Here is a 24,371-nt window from a genome sequence, read left to right on the forward strand (position 1 = left end):
ATTTCCTTTCTTGCTATTTTTTTCCCCAATGATAAAAAGTAGTTAAGTTGCACTGCAAAATATGTTGTTTTAAATGGCTCTTGATTCCACCTGACAGGATATCTTGAAAGCATTTGCATCATCAGTGCAAAACGAATTTGATTTTATTTTTTAACCACCAGTTTAGTGAATAATACATTACTTTTGTATCACTAGTGTTTCTCTAACATCGGTCAACTGCTTGAATTTTTGTACCTGCTATTATTACTTGTGATAATAGCTTTTTCTTTTTTTTTCCCCTTTATTTTTTGGACAGCTGGGAATTGCAGGTAAAAGCGGATAGTACTGCCTAGTAGTATTTTTCAACACTGTTGAAATTTCTTCTTTAGTTGCATGTAACTTGCTAAAATTAAAAATGTAATTCCATGTTATATTTTAAGTACCTTCAGCTTTTGTATGGAAAAATCTTAGCAAGTGTATTATTTTTTTTAATAAGAAGTGACACTTGATGGTATTTTTCCATTCTGTTAGAGGACAAACTCTAGCTGTTTTCTTTTAGACAAATTCGTGTGTCCCTTTCAGGAGGCATCTCATGAAGATAATCTTCATTCAATGTGTTTTCTCTTAGTCATGTCAAAGTTTATTTTATTTTAGCAAAGTTAATAATCTTTGAATTAGGTTCATATAGAGAATGGGTAGACTTTTGCACTTAAAAGTATCAGAGATGTTGTGCTGAATGTGTTTTAGCACAATCTGGAATGAGCAGAGCTTTATTTCCAGTCTCAGTAAGCAGATGCTTCAAACCAGGGCTGGGACCAAGAACTTGGGCACAGAAGAGTTTTCAGCCCCAGTCTGATTTTTGTAATTTTGTAGGAGAAGTGGCAACTCCTCCACTTTTTTTTTTTTTTTTTGCACCTAATAAGCAAAGTGTAAAAGTGCGTGAAAATGGAGAAGTGTTGGAATTTTGGAACTGGAGTCGAGCCTTGTGGAGAAAGGACCTTTTCCAGTGTCAGGATGGGGACTAAGAACTGTCACACCCCATCTTGACATTGAGAACTGTGGTGTTTCATTCTTGGTTAATAGCAGGTAAAATTATATGTGGCAAGGTGGGGTGAAGGAGACAGTTGGAACATGAACAAAGGTTGTCCTGTACTTGCCATATCCATTAGGGTATGTTAATTAGAGAAGGATTTGGTCCATTCATTTGTCTTGGCATACTTACTCTGATCTCTGAGTGAATTGGGATAGTGTGCTGTTAGAAGCTATGTCTGTAGGATTTGTGCTTCCTTCCTTCCAGAACTCAGAATGGTATACACTGCTAAAAGTTGGGGGAGTGTCCTATAGCTGTTTTGTGGTTGGCGTTTGTTCTACAGTTCCTATACAGTACAATCCAATATTCACTTAAATGTCATTTTCACAGGCAGTCAGACTTTTACATATCACAGGTGGTCATTAAAAAGTAATCTGATTTGCAACTGCAAATGTAGCTTACTGAGGCAATGTGCAAAGAGGTAAAAGAAAGAGGGAATACCTGAAAAATCAAGTTCTAAATGTGCTAAACCCCCCTGCATGTTTAATTCCTAAGTGGTCCTGAATTTTTCATTGCATAGGTGAAAGAAATGCTGCATCTCTGAGATGCTATAAAACTAAATGAAATACAATTGAATATATTATGACAATTCCTGCAGAATACTATGTTATAAAAATTGAATCATATTTCCCATCAGGGATTTTGACTAATGAGCAACAGGATAAAATGTGTAGACTCACAAAGAGCAGGTCAAAGACAGAACATAGGATGGTGAATGATCTTTGTCAGCATTATTAACTTGTGTGAGTCAAGTGAGAAAACTCGTGCTTTCTCAGACTACCCCACAGGAAAACCTACCTACACCAAAGAGCTTCATTAAGGTTGCATGGAAAATATTGCTGCTAACACTTCCAAATTTGAGGTATTTGCTTTTCAAAATAAAAGCTGATTTTCCTGTACAACTTTTAAGTACATAACCTAGTGCTGAAACTTACTCAGCAGGAACTATATTTTACATACGTTATTGAGAAATAAAAGGCAAGAGGGCTAACAAAATGTGCAAAGCTTATTACCTGCCTAAATCTTACCTTACTAAAGTGACACAATTTTATCTGTATTCCAGAAAAGCTGTTTTCTAAAACACTCTTATAAGCTTTGAAGAAAATAATGTCCATCTGAAATACTGAACAATATTGAAATAGCAGAAATATCACAGAAAAAAATCCCAACATAAAATGAAGTCAGTGTTGGAAAAGAAGCACTGGCTTGTGAATTTTGTTTCCATTTTGCTCATAACTATGTTTTAATCTGTATTTTAATGGAACATACAGGATAAAGGAATGATGAAAAGGAAGGAGAAATTGAGTGTGTCTAGTAGCTCTTAATATTCTGTGAAAATACTTGTCATGTTTTCCTGTAAGAGCCAGATGAAATACGAGTTTATTCAATGTATAGGAAAGGGCTCAGAGATGGTAGCAGTTTATTACAACCTTACTGAAGACATATCAATCTCAACACTCAATTTAGGATTTTGTCATTGATACTGATGCAGTTTTGGACTTGAGTGTAGTTCATTAATTATTTTGGAAACCTACAAGCTATTTGGCTGCATCCTCTAATGTGGTTCACTGTCCTTGCATCAGTCTTTTACATGAATTTACAAAATTTAGAGGAGGAATAGTAGTAGGATCCTGGATAAATTTGTTTTTTAAGCTTGTAATTCAAGAAGCAATCCTCCAGTCTTCTGAGCAGACACACAGTAACCCCATGAGGGTGGAAAGGACGTGCATGGGTTTAGGGTAGTGAGAACTTGTCTTTGTTGAGGGAATATTGATGGTCCTCAGAGAATGTCTCTCGCGTCCTGGCACAGAATTGGTTCCTTATACTACTGCTCTTCCTCAAGTTATTTCACCTATCCGTTATTTTATTTAGATAGGTAATGGCATTTCAGAATTCCTCAGATGAAAAAAATCAATTCTTATTCTGAGTCATGGAGCTAGTTATTAAAAAAGCTTGTATGTTTTGTCCACATACTCGCATTGTACTGCTTTACAATTCTGTTTGAAGAAAGCAAGAAAATTTCCACAGGAAAACAAATGCTTATCTTGGTGTGCATTGGTTTTGTATGGTTTAGTATAAATTTGACATCAGGTCAGTTGTCTCTTTGCTATTATTATGTAATTTCAATTTCAAGAAGGAGGGAGAAAAGTTCAGGAATAGCAGACCCTGAAATGTTGTGAAATTTGCTGTATCAAACATGACTGGCTGCCCCAGTGATGCCATCAGCAGAGGGAGCAGCGCATGGAGAGTCAGCAGGCAGAATTGACTTAGGCTGAACCAGGACTTGGAGTGCTGCTGCCAGTGCTGCAGTTGCAACAGTGGGTGAAAAGTCTCCAAGTGAGCTAATGTAGACTTTGCTTAAGAATCATTAACTAAATCCCTGTTTTCATGGGAGCTTCAGCTGTAGTCACATGACGTGATGCAAACCAAGATCATCACCTATCAGTGCAAACATATGGCAAAGTCAGCCCATGTTGTCACTTATCTCAGAGAGCGCAAGGGGGCTGGGACATGTCAAGCAAAGGCTATTGGTGAGGGAGTTTCTGTGTGAGCTTTCTTAAAGAAGCACTTCCTTTTTACTCGTAATTCTGCGTGGGAATGTATACCAAGCAGTTTCCTCTAAGAGACCAGAAGGTTTACATAGTTCTTCTGCTTCTATGAGAAGAGAAGAAATGCTGCTACAACCTTTTCTTATGGCTGTAATTTTTTCATTTACCTGTATTGTGGAAAGTTAGTTTTCTGTTTTCTGAGATGCATAACTCAGAAAAGGATGTTCTTGAAGATGACTCAAATAGAAGTGATGTTGCTGCCCATGAAAAGGTTCCTTCTGGAATCTTGGTGAGTTCAACAGATTTATTACTAAATATGGGTATATAATTTCCTATAACACAGTTAAAATAGATAAAAATTGACTGCCTATATTTAATAGTATGTGGAAGACTTTAATTAGGCATTCAACAGACCTACTTTGTTTCCCGTTTTTGTTCCATAACTGCTCTGTGCAGTACTAGGAGCAATCCTAAACCCCCAATTAAAATCTTTAATTGGGAACAAAGATGTTTTTGTTGAGTAGATCTGATGCTACAGTGGTCCTGTTTGACAGGGTCATTTTTTCCCCCAGTTTTTTTCAGAGTACAAAATAGAAACTAGTAAAACACTTGCTAAAGATTTTTCTCTGCTTAAGGAAAGCTTCTTCCTCATAAATTTATATGTATGCAAATATAGGCAAAATGAGCTAAATTGAGGTAAACCACTGCCCTGCATGTTTATTTTATTCTACCTAATCTCTTGACACAAATACAATGTATTTGCTGTTTTCATCATGTGGCATTAGCCGTATTTTAACCTTCCAAATGTATCTCAAAATAAACGGTGTGTATGAATATCTATGCTACTGGAAGCTAAGAACTGCTTCTAAGTAACTTTTTTTTTTTGCAGTGATAGTTAAAATTCATGCCCTCTAAAGCTGTAGCCTTCTAGAGCAATCTGGTACCTTGCCTTTGAGTAATTGCACTCTTCTTTTCCTCTTGTTGAACTAGGCACTTGTAGTAGGCATGTTCATACAGGTGCACTTGTATAAAAGGGGATGGCTATAAGAACCCAAAAAATGCAGTTTACCATTAGTAAAGCGGTTCTCCATATGCACAGAAAACACCTATTGTTGACAGACTTTTGATTATATCTTGCACCTCTATATAGATATTACCGAATAACACAAAAAAAAAACAAACAATGTTAAAGAAAACATGTTGGTCTAGTGGCAACTAAAATAACATCTTTGTTAATGGTACAGAGATATAATTCCTACTCACAAAACCTCCTGCTCAGGTTATGCTAATGTAAGCATTTCCTGGTAATGAGTTTTGAAAATTTGTCTTGTCTGTCATATAAAGCATACCAGATACTCTGAGGTGGAGTACTGTTAATTATTATTTCTGAGAGCCATTGCTGTAACATGAGGAAACAAACAGTATATTCAGGGTTAATTTTAGTTGCACTGATTTGAGTATTTTATAAGTGGAGGGCACAGCATTTTAGTTATTGAACTTCTGAAGCAGATATTGTTTTTCTTATTTTGTATTTAGTATTATGCTCTCTCAGAAAAAGTAAGTTAAAAAACCAAAGCAGTTTCAGTTTCTGCTTTTGGCAGTGCAGTGGCTTCTTGCATATTATTGTCATATTATTTTCATGATATGACCTAGAGATTCTTTCTCCCGTTCCAATTACAGTTGCACTTACCTTTGTGGTATTAATATATTCAGCTGTAAGAATTTTTGTTAACTAGGTAGTATTGCATAAATATTAAAAAATCAATCTCTCTGGAGCCTCAGAAGTCACAAAGAATGTTTCTTTGTGAAACATTATAGTTCAGGTATTCATAGCCTTTTAATTTGCTGTCTGAGAAGAGTAAGTCGTCGTGAGCTGCATTAACCTCAGTTTTTATGCAGAGTTCTGGAATTTCACTGCATCAGGTAATGTATAGATTCTGGATATCAAAAGAAATAAAAGCTAAACAGTATTGTGAAGTATTGCTGCCTTGTCTTTCTTAGTTTGTCTTTTCCATCAGGCTTTTGTCCTAAATTTCAAAACTGGCAATCAGCATGCTTTTTAGGCTCTTACAGGAGGTTAGGAAGGCATACTGCTCTCTGCTTTCAAGGCAATGACATTTAAGAAATGTTTACTAAGCATGAAATAAAGACTATTATCAAGGAAATATTTTGTCTTACTTGGTTATGCTGTGATCAGAATATTTCTATTGCATTTGCAAAAATTAACACAATAACGTTTTACACTGTTCCTTTCTCACTGTAGTCTGATCTTGTACTTGTTCAGCACAAGTTTTCCAACAATATACAATAACATTTAAGGAAAACAAACAAACCTGACCAAAGCTCAAACCCATACCTAACCCCCAAATATTAAAATCTCCCAGCTGGTCTTCTACTGACATTTGAGATAAAATGGTATGTTTTTCAGGTGTGTAATGACATTTCATTTCTATGTGATCATTTTCTTGCTACAGTTTGTACCTTCTTATATAACATGCTTATCTTGCAAAGCAAACCATTACTTTAGAAGCTGAAGTGCAGCCTGGTAAGCAATAATGTGCATTAGTTTATTACCTTTATCTAGTTTGGTTTACTTGCAATGTACAAAACAACGTTTACATTAAGGCTTGAATCATAAAAAGCTAACCTTATATAAGCTTACCTTATAAGCTTACCTTATAAGCAATGTTTTTAATACTCAGTAGGCACAAAAGTTCATAACTTTTCCACATGTAAGAGTGAACCAGCTATGAACTTTCAAATGTAAGAGGTTATTCAGTGTATGTATGTTCATAAAAGTGGCTGTGCTGTGAACTACAGAAATGAAACTGATACCTGTAGAAGAGAGAACATTGCTGCAGGATATTCTTGCTACAGAAAAGCAAGAATATGTGTGAAATGGGTGAATGCATTGGTCTTGTGTGGGTTGTGTGGTGAATTTCTATGGTCAAGTTAGCAAGTATGTGAGAAAAATGAGGTTATTTATCGTCTGAACTGAGTTCTTAGCAGAAGGTGTGAAATTTTGATCTTTTAAGTCACTGCTTAAATCATAGAGAATTTCTTGCTAATGCCCACTTCTCAAGTCCTGTTTACTGAAATTAAACACATGGAATGGGGACCCTATTAAAGACTTATTCCTGATTGTGTCAGACATTTCTTTTAACAAATGCAGTCTCCTTGGTGATACAAAATCAACTTTTCTTTCTAAGCTGATACCATAGACAGCTCTTGGAAGTGGCCAAATTAGAGCCAGGAATGATAATCAGTATGCATTAAAGATTTTATTTTTTCATGAGATAGAGTTTAAACATGGCTGTCCCATTAGGTGAAGACTAATTGCTTCAACAGGAAAGCAGAGGAACTGTAATGTCTCTGTGTTGAGTTGCAGTTCCATGAGATGCAGCAAATATTCAAATATCTCACTTGTCAAAAAGATGTTCAGTTCCCTGCCACTTTTTTTTTTTTTTTTCCCCTAGCTCTCTGGTGCTGCTCAGGGCCTCATGACTCAGGTGTTTGTCATGTTCTGCTTAATGAGCTAATCTAACTTACTTACAACTCGGTGAAACAAACAACAAAAAATGGTAAACTTTTGCCAGCTGTGTCAGGGAGCTAAAATCAGCTCATGAAGAGGGTCAGATAAGGAAAGGTTGAAGTGAGACCGAACCTCTTCAGCAGGAGGGAGCTATTACTTCTCTATCAAGCAATCAGTTTTATAGTTGTACATGAAGCTACTTACAGGTGAAATTGAATTAATGACTAATGTTGATAGAGAGTCCATCCTCCTGATCTCATTACTCACTCAATGACAGTCTGTTTGTTTTGTCTTCATCAACAGGTTACAGGAAAAAAAAATCTTTAGCATGTTACCTAGCATAGTAATTCTGTGGATAATTTCAACACAGTGTTAAATCTGTATTGGAAACCCTCCACCTTCCTTTGTAAGTCTTGTGAAGAGGAAGGAATTATTTTAAAAAAACATTAATATGATTTGGTAATGTATGAGAAGCCTGAGATGGAGAAAAACATTTCCATAGCTGCTGTGTGAAAGTAGTTTTAGATTTCTTGCCTGTTTACAATTATATCAGTATAGAGATGCCACAAAAATGGTCACTTTTGGGTGAGTATAAGATACCCTGTGTTACTGTAAGGAAGACTTTGGAGGCTCAAAAGAGAAATAACTGATTAATTATATAGACAATAAAGCAGTATCAGTAGGAAGAACTGTTGTAAGGCAGTATGGTTTTGTTTAGAGGTATTAAGAAGAATCCTAAACCTTGTTCAATTACTAATAAAAATAGAAATGCAAATAAGAAAAAAAGTAATTGTAGATTTTTTCTAGAAATAATATCCCAAAATAGTTTTTTTTTTTAAATATATATAATTTAGGCTCTTTTATGTGTTCTGTGTTGTGGGTTTTGCTTGTTGGCAGCGGTTCTTTGTTCTCCTAAATATCCTTAACTTCAGAGGCTGCAGTTGCTTGGATGTTTTTGAAATGAGCTTGTGGGAGGCAGAAGATGGTAGGTAGAATGAGGAAGAGTTGCACTTCGGTTTCTATCAGAACATTTTCACAGTTTTCCCTCCTCTTCCTGTTCAAGCTCAGATGTTCTGAGAAATCTTTGGACTTTCATTTCTTACTGGCAATCATAGTTCAAATTATGTTCTTAGTCTGAAAGACTTGCAGTCATTCAGAATTCATTCATTTACTTAAGTATTTTAATGGATTAGACAGAATTTTCAATAAGTGATTCTATGCTCTTTATCCTATTTGACTATAGCATAATCTTATTAATGTATATATCTCTTTTCTCCCATTACATACTTTGATAATTTCTCTAAGATGACTCAGCTGTTTTTGAAATACAGAGCTGTAAAGGAAGAGTTACATCGGTATGTTCTACATACCTTTTCCTGATTTGTAAGATTTTTTTTTTTGCATCCTTATGTACAATTATTTCCATTTTCTGTATAAGATTGGTTGTATTAAATAGGCAGTCCTCTGGAGAATGAATTTTTCTTTTTTAGCTTATCTAAATTATTAAGCATTACTTAAATCTAGGCTTTGAGGTCTAAAAATGACATGCTTCAGAATTTTCTTTGAAGTATTTAATTAGTCATAGATTCACGTTGATAAAGCATTAGGAATAGGTTTTATAACTGGATACTTTTAATAATATAGGGATTGTCTCAAAGTTCTGTTGATTCTTGAAAAGATCTGTGTAAAGCTTGTTACAATAGAGTAATTGATAAATGGCACTGCTCACCTGTATAATTAAAAAAAAAATCATAAAACCTACTGTGTTGTAAATTTACTTACTTTTTTTTTTGTCTTTCTCTCCCATAGTCTCAGACTATGAACTACGTGGGGCAACTTGCAGGACAAGTCCTGGTTACTGTGAAGGAGCTGTACAAAGGCATTAATCAGGCAACCCTTTCGGGATGCATTGATGTCATTGTGGTGCGGCAGCAGGATGGGACATACCAGTGTTCTCCTTTCCATGTCCGCTTTGGGAAGCTTGGTGTACTGCGCTCTAAAGAAAAAGTGGTAAGTTCAGAAAGTGGGTCAAAACAAAGTTTTGAGGACCAGTTCATTCCTTCCCCTCCCCACCCCCCCCCCCCCCTTCCTTCCTTCCCCAGCTCCCCACATTCCCAGTGAGCAGGCTGGTTTAGTCCAGAACTGTTGCTCATAAATTCTGTACAGGGTGGTGGTTTTGGAAGGCAAAACAGAACTTCTTGTGGTAATCTAAGGGCGCTGCAAAAATGCTGTGAAAGACAAATACCAATATATGGACTTCACAGTTTTAAAATGTTTATGTGGAGCTATTTGTTTATTTATCCAAATATGCTGGGAAAGAAATGCCTAATGCTATTTAACTGATCCCTGATGTAAGCAACTCTTTTTGGAATGTCTGAAGGACAAACAGAGCATATGTTAAGTGTCAGTGATCTATTATAAATATTGCTCCTTGTTAGCTGTGCTCAAGGCTGATTTACAATAAAAAATGCAGTTGCTAACATCCACAAGCAATTGAAAACTGAGACTGAAGCTTTGTTCCTGTGTGGGCGTGTTTGAAAGAGAGCCTGGTACAATTTCCAATCCAGCCATTCTGAGATGGTGGTGCTACCCAAGAAGATTGTCCTTCCATCCTCTTCCCATAGGCTTTCTTAATCATGCTAAGAGAGTGAGTTGGGCTGGGTTTGCTGGAAAATGGAGTTGTTATAGGCGGACTTTACTGTCACTAAGGAATACTGTGTATGCCATGTGGGTGTGCTACCAAAAGATATATTGATTTAAACAGGACATAAACCCTCAGGATTATACTCAGCTTTTTAAAGGAGTAAATAATTATTGCAGGAAGCTACCCCTATCTTTATATTTTGCTTGTAAAAAGAGAATAAAATGAAACTGAAAGAGTAGTTAGGTCAGGGCATTTTTTTGTTTAAGGTAAATAGTTGGAGTTACATGCATTAAAGTTGTATGTTTGTCATAGTAGCAGGTTTTGTGTTTATTTTTTTGTTTGATTTCCATTTGTTAGTGTTTATTTTAACGAGCTTGCTGATGACAAAGAATTTATTTACCTTAATAATTTTATAACAGATTGCAGTTTTCAACAGGGTGCAAAAGAGGTGGTATAGCTGTACTTTTTCTGACATCTAGGCGAGCGAGATGTGCTTACAACAGGAGTGTCTAAAATTCGATTTTGTTAAATGTCTTTATACACTTCTGAGTAGCTGAACCAAATTGAGAGGTTTTCAGCTTCTGAGTACCTCTAAAAAGCTGTTGAATAGTAGAAACATGTACTCTTGGTACCTGTTGGTAGACTGTCAGTGTAATTCTCAGCTTTTGCTTGTGTAAATGACTGCTACTCCTTGTTTCCTCCATCCTTGGAGTTACTGTGCACACAATTCTCTCAGCAGTCAGTTGAGTGTTTGCTATTGCATTGTGGATGCATTTTCTCTGGCATGTTATGAAGCCAAGATCAATTTGTAGTCCCAAGATGTGTGGGAACACAAAGTCTGCCTGTCTGTGCTTCAACTTCAGGTATATATATGGATGTCTCCAGAAAGCAGTGTGAGCTATAGGTACTAAACTTAGAGATGTTTGTATATCTAAATCAGCATAAAGAAAAGGTGAGGTTTTTTTAAACTCATGTTACTGAATTGGAAATACAATAAAATATTTTTGAAATAAACAGTAGTGAAATATATATGATTTTCAGATCAAAATCAGCCTGTTACTTTGGAGAAGAAGAAAAGTGATTATCTTAATGATTTGGGTATAGTCCCCATGCATGTTTGGTTATTTACCAATACTAATACTGTGTTTTCTTGGCCAAAAAAATACCTTTTTAGCACAATAAAACCATTATTATCTGATGAAAACACTATGGTTGCAGAAGGGTTGTGGTCCTATGTCAAACCCCCATTAACTCATGAGCAGGAAAATCTGAAACACTAATTTGAGTTGCAGAAATAATTGTGGCAAGTCTCTTATCACTTTCAGACAAAGCCTGCCTCCAGGAGGCCTCCAGGTGGAACTTCTGTTGTTCAGGATTCAGGTTCATACCAGGCTCCAGTTCAGACTGAGATTTAAACATCTGAACAGTCATTCTTCCATTAAATAAAGACTATATCAATAACTGTATGAACAAGATTCAATCTTTATATCAAGTTTATTTTTTTCTTCTTGTGTGTGTTAGGCTCTCTGCCAGGAGTATCATGTATTTTGCAGGTGAACAAATTAAAGATCATTATGGCAGATTTGTGTGAGAAAGAGAGAGGAGAAAGGGGACAGCATTATATAGTGAAACAAAGTTTACTCTCAGAGCTAAGTGGACCATGAGGTCAGCACTTTCCCCCTGATGAATTATTTACAATAAATTGTCTCTTTCCACAGATTGATATAGAAATTAATGGTGATGCTGTTGATCTGCATATGAAATTGGGTGACAATGGAGAAGCTTTCTTTGTGCAAGAAACCGAGGAGGAAAATGTAAGGACTTTGTGCTTCTTGATGGCTACAATGTAGTAATAACACAGTAATGGGTTAAAAGTGCTTCATAGTTTTGTCAATATCCTGACTTCTGTGAAAGCTAGATTTTCTGTAACTGAATCTTAACATCTCTTTCATATGCTGCCAAGATGCTTGATGCTTTGTACAATTTTGCTGCCAGTAAGAATAAAGTAACTAATTATTTTCATTAATTAGAGCATTATTTGGAAGATGTGTCGAAGTATTTTTTTGTTTGTTTTAGTTAATTCATTCTTGTTGACTGCAGTTATACTGATTGCTGTATCTTACAATAATTTTTGCTTTAAGTTATTACAGCTTGTGCCTCTACAAATAAAGGTAGTCTGCTTTTTAGGCATATTTTAAATTTACCTTACAAATTTGAGACTAGTTTTTCACAATTTTTTCAAAATATATGAAACTTTCACCAGGTAACAGTAGCATCTTTGACTTGTGAATTTATTTCCCAAGAATCTTTTGCAACCGGAAGCTAATGAGCCTCTGAAAAACAGGAATAATGGTTCATTTTTACTCTGATTTCCTAAGGATATGGGAGATATGTAATCACAGTATTGGTCAGTCCTGAGCATTGCTTTTGAGTCTGTTGGCATTTTTCAGCAAGTCTGAAGGAAAGTAGTTCTAAATACAAGGTTACAAAAGGTTTAATGAAAAATAGTCAGAGAAGAGAGGAAAAAAATTTGTCTCTGAGAAGTAAGCGTTAATTTTCTGTTTATTAGGAATCAGTCTTTCAAGGAAATGAGAATGATCCAATTTTTAGTTTAGGGTGCTACTAGGTTTCCTTTGGGGGATCAGAGGAAGTTCTCATATTGAAAGGAGTTAAATACAATTTAAAGAGGAAGGAAAAAATAAGTGTTAATGCCCCAAATGAACTTGGGGTAGGGATTCATAACACCTACACAAAAGGAAGGCTGGGTTCTGTGTCAGTGTACATCATGATTAAAATAAAAACTGAAAGCAGTTTTTACAGATCTAGGCTGTGTCAGACATTGATGGGAACTGATCGGTCTCATGACTTTCAGAAAGCAAGGGTGATAACCACTGCCTTTGTCCCCAGTAGAGTGTTTTAAAGGAACTATTGCACTTGCACAGTACATTTTGATTTATAACGAGTGCCTTATCCGCGTATGTGTTCTTGAAAGCTAGTAATTCACGCTGAAAATATAGATCAAATTTGCTACAAAACAAAACTGAGTTATTTTTACTGGTTTTTAGGCATTTTTTTCCCCCTGCAACTGATCAACATCTGTATTTGCCTCTTGAAGGTATGCTTAAGGGATAAATCATAAACCTCTCATTGAATTCTTATGTTTCCCCTTTGGGGGGATTCAGAAAGGTCCTTTAAAGGGATAAGTCTTTGCATTTCTCACATCTTGACAATCAGAAGTAATACCAAGTAAATACCACTGTCCATGTAAATCAGGACAATTTTCCAGCTAGTTTTCTTTTAACTTTTCCTGAGTGTTTATTTATTTATTTTTGTTATTCTTGGTTACTTAACACTAATTGTGCAGAATATTAACTTCAGTTTAGATGCTGGCATTTGATTTCAAGGTTTTTCACAATGCAAAATTTGTGTGTCATCAATGTTGTATAAGGCTGTATTTTGTTCTCCTTTCTCTACTTTACAGCCAGTGAACAAAATTTGTTCTGTAACCTTTAATTCAATGCAAATTTGAATTTAGTTTTAAATAGCAGATAAGACTTCAAGCACAGCTAAAGTAGTATCAGTGCTCTGGCTGTGTCTCATCAGTGTTTCTGACTAACCTTCTGCATAAGAGTATTTTACAAGAGTAAAATAACAGACATCTTTTAATTGCTTCTATTCTCTACCATGAAATTGCGTTCCATAACTTTTTCTCTTCACTATGCAAATTCCATTCTCTTCTGCTTTTGTTCCATCTTGTCTTTGTCCCTTCACAGTGTGTTTCTTTCAGACTAGGTATTAGTGTCTTTTCAGTTTCTTGTTACAATGTAAATAAACCTCAGGCAGTCCATAACTAAAGCTTTTCCTTCAGAGGGCAGTGGGTTGTAATTAGTTGAGGGTTGGTTGGTTGTGTGTTGGTTTTAAGGTGAGTAAATTATAGTTGACTTTTTCTTTCTGAAAGATACTTTACATAAATAATGTATGACATGACTGAAGGCACCTTTATAATTTTATGGGTAACGCTGAACTGAGAGGAGAGGTAGACAGGTCAGAAAAAGCCACCACAGAGAGCCAGCTTGGCAGGCTGGGAGACTGGACCAACAAGATTTACACCAAGGTTTAACCAGGATGCACATACAGTCTCATGTAAGGCTTGGAAGTGCGGGCTGGCACCCACAGCAGTGCAGGCTGGGATCTCACTGGATGAAATGCAGCTCTGCATCACCTGGCCAGCAGCTGCAGTGAAGGCAAACACATCCCAGGTAGCATCAGCAGTAGCGCAGCCAGCAGGTGAAGGGATGTGGGGTTGTCCTCCTCAGCCTTGTGGTGTTTTAGATCAAATCTGGAACACAGTTCCGGCCTTCCCAGTTCAGGAGAGACATGAAAAGTCTCCATGGAGAGCCCAGTGGAGGGCTGGAGAAATTGAAATAGAAAAAAAAGTTGCTGGAACTTTTACTATTGAGCCTAGAGAGGATTCAGGGGAGTCTTAACCACAGTCTTGCAGTACCTACAAGGTAGTTACAGAACAGAGACACTCTTCACAAAGCTGTCTAGTCATAAGATGGGACACAGGGCATGGGGAAAGTATCAGCTAAATATAAGGAAAATCCTTCTGTACAAAAGTAGGAATAGGTTGCCTAGAAAAGTGATAGTCTTCTCACTAGAAATACTCAACCTTTGGCTTGACAAGGCCCTGGATAACCTAACCTGGGGCCCTCTTTTCAACAGAAGATTAGACCAGATGGTGTCCAGATGTCCCTTTCAACCTATACCTTCCCATGAATCTGTTTCAAAATAAACAACAATGGATTTAATTAGCTTTTTTTTTTTTAACACATTTAATAAACCTGGAACTGGTGTGCTCAGGGCAGATAACTTCAAAAACATTCCACTGACTGGATGTTTGCTTTGCTGGAAAAATCAGTTGTTTGTGTCTGAAAACTGTAAGAATACTAACATGTATTTTTCAGAACTTTTTGTAATCACCCTTGGTGAACTTGGTTCCTTTCTAGATATCAGCTTCATACCATTGGGCATCTGTATGGCTTTGTGCCTAAATATAGGTACAAGGATTAATCTGTAGCTGACAACCACCCTGTGTGCACAAAACAAAGTGGGAAAAAATAGCTTTTTCTTTTTTTTCTTTTTTTTTTTTCCCTAGGAAAAAGTTCCTGCTTATTTGGCAACATCTCCAATACCCACTGAAGATCAGTTTTTTAAAGACACTGACAATCATTTGAAATCAGGAGAAAATGAGAGGACATGTGCAAACTCAGAAATTCCACTTTCTGGAGAAACAGAGATTGTATTCACCCCAGGTTCTGTGAAAAAGAAAAAAAGAAGAAGAAAGAAATACAAACAAGATAGCAGGAAAGAAGATCAGATCTCTTCTGCTGGGACTGAAGATATTTTTGAAATGGAAATAAGCTCAGATGATGAGAAAACGGTACAGCCCCTAAGGTAAGCTCTTAGATAGTTGCTGTTTTCACTGTTATCACGGAACATTTAAAAGGTGACTTGTTCATTTCCTCCATGCAAGTATTGCACAAGTTTTGGTAGGCTCTGCCTAGGCCTTTCCTCAAACAAACAAAATTCTAGACACGTATCTTCCAAATCTTCACAGATTCACCTTAAAATTTGGGCCATTTTTTAATGAGCATGAAATGCAGTTAAGCCCGTTCTGGTGAAGAAGTGTTGCAATAATCTGTTGTGACTGAGAAACTTTCAGTGTAATTTCTCTGATGAGGCAGAGTGATCTTCTGGTATGTCTGGTAGCTTCTAGATAGACTGCAGTGTGGAATGCCTGTAGCACACCACATCTGAATTTGGCTTCTCTGTAACCTGAAGTTTACTATGGCAACTGAAAAGTATATAAATGAATGTCCCTTCATGTTAGTAAAGAGAATTCTTTATGCGTGTGTGAAGAGAAGGGGGGGGGAAAGAGAAAAAACAAATCAATCCTGTATTTTGAGGATCCCCTTAGTAAAGGGGAGCTTGTGCTAAGGTGGTAGCACATATTAATAAGCTGAAGAGATCTATAGGGTAACAGGAAAGATGAAGGTTATAGATGAAAGCTATCAAGCATATAAATGTTTCAAATCCAGGAAAAGCTTGCTCATCAGGACTTGGTTTTCAAAGAAAGCTAGGTGTTTCACTGGACAGCATTGTTGTTAAATGTAATACTGGCTGAATAAATTCAAGATCAGGTCTGGGAATTGCAAGAATGTTTTGGTGTAAGAGAATAAAATATAACTGAAAAAACTCCTTCAAGTATGGATCTTCAAAGGAATCTCAAATTTAGTAAGTACCAGACAAAAAGGTTAGTGCAACAGAAAAACTTGAATCTGTTATCATATTTATGACCAATAAAACACAACAAACAAAATGTGGATTTTAAAGTGTTTTATAGGGTTTCTTAGCTAATTTGCCTTATTTTATTAGTTAGTGTCATATTTATGTCACTAAATTGTCATTTAGATATTCACCTCTTTGTTTAAGTCCTGGCATTTTCTTTGGTTTGAATTTTTTTTTTTTCAGTTTAAGAAAAGGAAGACCTTTGCTTAGTCTTTAGCATATAGTTATTAAGACAACATTAAACTTGTAGTAAAACCATCAAAAATAAAAATAACTGTCAAGTACAGGAAGAGAGAAAATATAACCCAATAAATTTTTATCCTTTATTTAATGTGTCATTACAAATGTATGAAGTATTTAGGAATGTCATGTAATGGCTGTAATAATGGCTGCTTTCATCTAGTGTTTAGGATTCAGATTGCTATTCTAGCAATTATCTTACTTTGTCTAGAGGTGAATAAAAAATGGTGTTTTTGATTAGAATGTTGAGTGTTTAGTCATAGCTGAACAGACCGTGGTGTTTTCATCAAGTTTACTCTGGTTTTATTTTTTGTACTCTTGAGAATGAAAGTTTGGCAAGGCTTTTTATTTCTGAACTTTTTTAACGTGTATAAGCAGAAACAGCAGTAGAAATACATTATCAGACAGGGTGCTATAAAGCAAAAAGAAGATGCTTGTAAAAGAATGGTGTTTTCTTGTGAACAGCAAGTAGATGCAGGACTGAAACAAAAAAAACATTGTAATGGTGAAGGCCCAAATACATTAGGTTTGTGGCTCTGTGTTGGTTAGTCAAGTTTATATACACTCATTGAAGTGGGCTACCAGGGCAGGAAATAAAATGCCTTGCAATAGCCATGCATTTGTTTTCTTCCCAGCTAAAGGTTGTGAAAAAGTGTTTGTAAGTTTTCTTTTCAAACCCTGTGGGGATGTAAGGTGGAATCAGTAGTTTTGTTTGAGATTGTGTTGTTTTGGTCGGTTGTTTCTTGGGTGTTTTTGGTTTTTTTTTTTTTTGTTATAAATATGTGTCTCTAAAAAGGAAAAAGATAAGCAATTAGAAACTTAACTGTTCTTAGGCAAGGCTTCAGGTTTCAAAGTGAAACTAAGGAAAAGGGAGGCTGATGTTTTAACAAGAAGGTCAAAAATTCAGTTACAGGTGCCAGTATATAATGTCTTATCTCTTTGGATTTTTTAGAAAGCAAAAAACAAGATGTTTCCTGTTTCTTGGGAAAATCTATTACCATGTGTTTATCAGCTTTTTTCAAAGTACGTTCTTTGTCTTTTCCAGCTATGATTTAGATATGTTAGTAGTGCTAGACTTATATAAAATAATATTAGGAAAACTGAGATTACAGTATATACGACTCAGAAACAGAGGACATTTCTCCAGTGCTAAGGGTGTTAAAGGGTTAAAGTGGTTATCTGTCTCTGAAATCTTATGTATTTATTTAGACTATATGTAAAGTGGACAACAATGAGAAGATATGGTAGTACTATTTATAAATGTTGCAAAATAAATAGCTTAGAGTTGATAGTACAGCTTGAAGTTACAAGCTGATGCATACTGATTTTCCCCCTGTATTTTCAATAATCTTTGACTGCATTTGGATTTTTAACTTTTGTGTTTATCCACTTATCAGTTAAAATTGATTTTTGCATCCTTTGTATGAACCCTTCTTGTTGCTAATTTCAAGTCAATAAAATTTGTTCAGTACCACCCATGTGTCATCCTGCCTTCCTCCCCACTGAAGTAAAGATATGGAGGACCTCTTTAATTTTTTTGTTTGTTTGTTTTACTTAGTTGTTCAATCAAACTTTTTTTCCTTCTTTGGAGATACTTAGTACTGCTGACAATGATAGTATGAAACATATTTCTGTCACACTTAGCTTAATTTATGGATACAAAGGATGTACAGTCTCTGCAGTTCTCATCTTAAGTCAGGCAGCATCATCAATCAGGTTTCATAAGAATACTACTGTGGAATAAGAAGTGGAGGCTAAAAGGACATTTTTAGAGTTCAGCATTTATCTAGACTGTCTTCCAAATGAAAGACTTTTGCAAATGAGGTAGATTATTGTAACTGTTTAGTGTCTAATTGAGTAGGCATGCAAATTCTAAATATTTACACATTTGATAATAGCAGAATGTTTTCTTTCCTCCATCCATAAGAGAAATGAGCATTAGCATTCCAGAACAAATCTAGGCAACTGTGCACTGGAATAAAAGTAGTTTTTTCTTTCTAATAATGGCTTAAAATAATTGCTGTTGCATTTTGCACTCAAATTCTAGTAATGTCTTCCTTGTATTCTTACCTACTGCATAGCCATGATGCCCTTGATCTAACCTCAGACAAGTTAGTTGTATCCTGAGAATAGGTATTTATTCAGTTAAATTCAGAAAGCTGTAAAAAGATATGAAGTACTTTATGATGGTAATATTTCAATGGGACTTCTGTGTAAAATAGGGTGTATGCCTGTTCAGTGGCATACTGAGCTTACTGTTGGTTGGGTTTGGGTCTTTGATGTAGATATTGAGTAGACTTCCCAGTGCAAAACAAGCCTCACTGTTCAGAAAAGTGCATTATTTTCTCCTTGTTGTAGTTGATGTTAATCTGTAAGCTTTTGGGTAAGTTGTGATGCTAGTACCTACCCCTGGTTTCTTACAATTTTGTCAAATGTACATTGTCAAAACTAACCTTTCTAGTTCAACTTTTCCAGTGATTGTAAAATTCACATTGTGAAGTTTACAGTGTAAAAATTTATGTTCATCTTTGTGTTTTGTTAATATTGTCTGCCTGTGTAGAGTAAAATCCCTAGCTGTTACTCATATAACGTACTATCATATATGCTATTGTGATTTCTTCAGTATTAACTTCCAGGAGCAGTAGATTTTTAAATTTGCAATATATTCAAGAATTAATAGTAGTTTTTAAATACTTTTTAAGTTACGTAAAGGTGTCTTGCAAACAACAAATCCTTTAAGTTATACACTCCTTACTTTTCCTCTTAGATTTTTTTTTTAATAATGTCTTTGTAGTTTCTTTTACTGAATTAGTAACACAGATTTTACATAGGTGACTTAATGTCTTATGTGTCTCCACAGAGGATCCTCAAATTCATCACCAAAGGGTGAAGAACAAAAAGAATCTTTGATTTATCATTCGAAAGACCATTACCCCTTATCTGATGGAGACTGGTCCCCTCTGGAAAAGTAAGTCACTTTGGATTGTCATCATCTGTGTAATGATGAGTAATTATAAATAAAGATTACTATGCCTTTTTATTAATTTTCCCTCTGATCTGTAAAACTATCAGACTTGACCAACTTCTGTGATATCAAATGCAACACTTGATACTAATTTGAAACTTTGGGAAATTTACAAAATGTATTATTTCGCTCTTAGAGAGGAAATACAGTTAATAAAATTCCCTCAAGCTGAGAAGGGTATGGAAGGCTGGTATGTTCCCTATGATTCACCCTAGCATAAGCAATACTTGATCTGCCAAAGCACAAAAGTGATGAGTATGTTAAGGTACGTTTTACTGTGTGAAGTAATCCAAATTGCTCAAGGTAAAGCCAGATCCTAAAGTTGAATCATATTCCACTTCGGAACAGGGGATTTGGTGGAGTTCTGGTATCTTTCTTTGTCCAGAGATACTGAAATTACCATCAGTTGACTGTGGATTCTTAAAAATGGCGTAATAGAGCTTGCCAGTCAGTTTTCAGTGACATGGGCGCTTCTGTATGTACATTCTTCAGTTTCTGATGTTCATGCTCTTCCTCTTGGATTCAGCTGGTAATTTTTCAAGGCTCATACTTTGGATTTCACCACTCTAACCTCAATTTCTATAAGAAAGCATTTTGTGCATATGTGGTAGTATTTGAGGTAAATTTTGTATTTTTCCTGAACCTTGGACATACAGGAGAGGGCATATATGTCTCACAAAGCATGCTAAGTAGTATCTTGATTCATCTGAACTCTTTGGCAAGTGTCTAGTTGTACTGCTTTTCAATTTGATGGAAGAATCTGCCTCATAGCAGGTATATTCACAAGGTCAGTGAGGATTACTGGTCAACCTTCCATGATGGCCATTTTTGCTTGTTACTTGCTCAGTGCACAGGCACCTGTCCTTCTGCATCAATAGGTGGTGAAGAATGGAAGACTTCAACCCATATTGAACTCTTCAGCCAATATTTTTTGAAGTGTGTATGATCTCTCTGCTTCAGGTGTTTGCAGGGCTGTGGCCTTAGTGGAGTCAGAATGTACCACACCATTCTTGGTGCCTGCTAATTCCCCCAGTGCATAGCTTCTTAATGAACAGAAGCAGTTGGACAGGAAATCCCATTATCATTCCTTTTTATATTTTGGGCTGACAACCACATCCTCAATTACACTTAATGAGATGCAGTCTTCAAGTGTTCCCCAAAGGTTTGTGGTTTGTGACTGAAAAGCAGTCATAGTGTTTGACCTTAGGACTGACACGTTGCTGTGTGGATTATATGACCCAGATGACTGTAGCATGGAGGCTGATGCTCATTTTCAGTTTATAAAACTCTGAGCTAACATAGGCTAGCAGGTCATATCTGGGAGAGATAAGTCATGCATCTCTTCTCATTTATGTGTTCTGGAGCCAGTCTGCTCTAATAACTTGTTTGTGCCTCATGTGAAGTATCTAGACTTTTCACGGTTCTGGGGTTGTTTTTAACAAAAAGCTACCCTGTCCAGATTGCAGTTCAACAGAAAAATTGGCAATTTTCCTTTTTGTCTTTGGGGAAGATGTTGGGTCAGGGATTCTCTGACACAAGCCATCTAGGAGAAGAGAAATTTTTCTTTCAATTACTTCTCCTAAGCTATCAAAGAAAGATTTTATCATGTAGCTATCGTACAGAGGAAGAGAAATGGGATGTTTTAATAACCTCCTTTTTGGAGATCTGAAGAAGCTAACTAACTTGTAGTTCAATTGGTTGTCTTGCTCTTCAGAACCCTTGCTGGGAGCTCAAGGAAGAAAATAGCACAAGTCCTTTCCATGAGGACATTTGTTTGCCCTTCTCAATATAATAAGATGGAAAGCATAACCATTAACTATTTGATATCTGATGCCATCAGTATTCTTCCTTTTTTAACAGGCAATGTTGGCACAACTAGGTCACTGTTACAAGCATGGGCCTTTTGGCTAAACACTTCTGCCTGAGAGTGACAGTGAAAAACGTACTTTGAGGGAAGTAGAATAGACTTAGGGTCCAAAAGCCCTGAAATATTCAGTCTTTTGCAGGAACTGCTGAATATTAAGATATAGACTTAGAAACAGGTTAATATTGTGCATAGCTTCCAGTTGACTTGTGGTGTAGGTGGAATAAATTATTTGTCATGTAGGGAAAGTTAGTTCATATTCTTCCTGAAGACAAAGGTATACATGTATTTTCATCATTGTGTCACTTTAAACAAGCCCTTCGAACAGTACAGAAAGTGTCGTTCCTGTATGACATTGTTAATGGAGAACTGAGGGGAAAATACCAGTTTTCTTTTTGTGTCCATGGGTGATGAAGGCTGGAAGTCAACTGAGATTACAACTCACCATTGTAGAGGTGTTTAAATGTCCTGATACCTTAGATTTTTGAGGTGTCCTCTCAGAGCAATATGAGGGATTCTTACTGTCTGGACTGTAATCTTTGTAATGTCTATTTTTGCAGTCTGAATTGTGATCACAGTTTAATCCTGTGTGATACTAAAAAACCTGAGTTCCTCAAACCTTCAGAAAGTTTGGTATATGGTGGTAAAAAAAAATTCCATTAATTAAATACCTGTAGGGAGTTACTTTAAAATTTTCAGTATTAAATCATTGAACAACTCAAATTGGAAGTGACCTCAAAAGTTCATCTGGCCCAACTTTTCATGGGAGAGGGAGCCTCAAAGAGATTGTCTAGCACCCAGTCACAAATTACAAGTGCAACAAGTGCAAAGACAAGTGTGCAGTTGTGTACTGGGATGACACAACCAAAAAGCCCAGCACAAGCTGGGATCTGTGTGGATGAGAGCAACCTTGCTGACCCAGGGGACAACAAGCTGAGCCTGAGACAGCAGAGCACAACTGCAGCAGCAAAGGCAAACTGGATCCTGGGCTGCATCCACAGGGCATTAGTGGCAGAGACAGAGATGTGATTATCCTTCTCCTCTTAGTGCTGGTCAGGCCACACATGGAGGTCTGTGTCCAGTTCTGGTCCCTACAGTTTAAATTCAAACACTGAGGTTTGTTTATATAGACCAAACCATAATATGTGTATGAATGTCAAAGTGCAAAAAGAGCAGCATTTCCATAATGTGCAATATAATTGCCCTATTCAAGGAAGGGTAGACAAAACCTTGAGTTTCCTTTAATCTCTAAGATCCTCTGTGCAAAATTACTTTGAAATCACTCCTTTCTAGCATTTTGTGGGGTGTTCTTCTGGCTTATATGTAATCTCTACTGAAGTAAATTTTAGAAGTCTCTTTCTGATTTATGGATAATAACCAGTCTAGGAAAAATAGGATGGATTTTAAACGTCATGTAGTCCAAACACATCTGAAGCAAGTTTCCAAGTAATTGCTTTTCCCCCTCCTAAGTTATCTTCTGAATGTTTTTTTCCCTGCATTGGGAATTGATGTTGTTTTGTGCACTTGTGAGTTATGTTTGCAAGACTTTTATTACTCAAGTCTCTGCATAGCAAGCTGAAATGCTATATTTTTACAGAGGTAAGGAACTCAAAACTATTTTCTGTTTTACTTTTCGATAAACTCTTTAGATTTGTTCTTGTTTTGTTTGAAAAATGGAACATGGGCTGAGGTGAGAGCTATTCCTGCACTGCAGATGCAGTGGAGGAATCTGTTAAGTGTGATCACTATGTAAGTCCTTTAATGTCTTTAATGTGATTTTGGTTTTAACCTAATTTCTCACCGTTTGAAAACCCTGCTGGGCTTCTTGCCATGTTGCCAAATAATTGAAGCTCTGTTAAGCTGTTGAAAACTCTACCAACAGTTGCTGGACAACAAATGCATTAATGCATTTTAAACACTGGCTTTCTTTTTCTTTTTTTTTTTTTTTTTTAATTCTTTTTGATTTGGTAGCCCTTTCTCAGAGCAGGTCTGCCCTAAAAGTGATTCAGAACTAGAAGTTAAGCCTGCTGAGAGCTTGCTCAGATCTGAATCTCACATGGAATGGACATGGGGAGGATTTCCAGAGTCAACCAAGGTAAATGTCTTTATTGTCTCTAACTTTGTAACTGACTTTTGGCATATTTAAGACTGTCTCAGGAGAGGATTGGAAATCTGCTGCTGTTGTTCAGATATAGCTGAAATGGAGAAGTAGCAGCCCCTTGTGGCAGGCAGAGAGTCAGCTTTGTTGAGTTCAAAAGTTGCTCAACAAAGTAATCTCAGAAAACCTAGCAGTGAAACTCTGAAATTCTTGAATTTTTAGTTAGAACCTGAAGGAAACAATTTAAGAAGTTAATTCTATTTATTGTAGAGTAAGTTCTGTTTCATTCTAGAGGAACTGTAGCCTTGATAAGAGTAAAATTGGTATCTAACAGAGGCCCTGGTAAATCCACACTTACACTTTTTCCTTGCTGTGGTTTGGTCAAGTCAATGCTTTCTCTATGCCAGTTTCTTTACTGAACTTGTAAATAAGCTTCTATTAAATTCTTTTGCAGGGAACTTTACTAATATGGTGAGACATGTTTTATGTTGCTTCACTACTTGCTTAAGTTATTTTCTGGTTTCCTTGTATGATGAGAACTTGTACCATGAGTACAAATTTATTTTTATTAATTAATTTTAATGTTAGAATGGAATAAAACAAACAGGTGAAGTGAAAGGATTGACTAGACTTTTGTTTTTCAGATAAGTAAGAAAGAAAAACTGGAACACTGCAGAACAGCTACCATTACTCCATCAGAGAAGACTCATTTTAGGGTTATCCTCAGCTCTGATGAAGTTGAAGACGATGATGATGTGAAAGATTCTGTCTGTACAGTACTGAAACCTGAGCCAAGAACTCATCCTCTCCTTAAGCAAATGGATGTTAAAGACTCTCTTGCTTCTGCAATCGTAGAACCGCAAGTTCCATTGCCATTGGATGGTGATCATCAGTCCAGAATATTGATGGATCCTTTACCAGAAACAAAACCAACAGCAAAAACTGACTCTCCTTCAAAAAAGAGAGGTGTGGAATAAAGCTCTTGATTCTTGCCCTTGT

General features: G+C 36.2%; 1 protein-coding gene across 4 annotated transcripts in view; it reads left to right on the forward strand.

Moving 5' to 3' along the window:
- LPIN2 (lipin 2) overlaps nt 1-24,371 on the forward strand; it is a 43,488-nt gene that overhangs the window by 4,967 nt on the left and 14,150 nt on the right. The window contains exons 1-7 of one of the 4 annotated variants that reach the window (XM_053966710.1): nt 3,545-3,907; nt 8,960-9,160; nt 11,513-11,608; nt 14,953-15,251; nt 19,246-19,353; nt 23,246-23,369; nt 24,017-24,338. In XM_053966710.1, the coding sequence (XP_053822685.1) occupies nt 3,821-3,907; nt 8,960-9,160; nt 11,513-11,608; nt 14,953-15,251; nt 19,246-19,353; nt 23,246-23,369; nt 24,017-24,338 (1,237 nt within the window). In that variant the 5' untranslated portion in view covers nt 3,545-3,820. Of the gene's footprint in view, nt 1-3,544; nt 3,908-5,881; nt 6,034-8,959; nt 9,161-11,512; nt 11,609-14,952; nt 15,252-19,245; nt 19,354-23,245; nt 23,370-24,016; nt 24,339-24,371 lie in introns of those variants that run through there. The other 3 variants (XM_053966479.1, XM_053966553.1, XM_053966632.1) reach the window with 3 other exon arrangements.

This window comes from Vidua chalybeata, chromosome 1 (assembly GCF_026979565.1).
Source record: "Vidua chalybeata isolate OUT-0048 chromosome 1, bVidCha1 merged haplotype, whole genome shotgun sequence".
Lineage (NCBI taxonomy): Eukaryota > Metazoa > Chordata > Aves > Passeriformes > Viduidae > Vidua > Vidua chalybeata.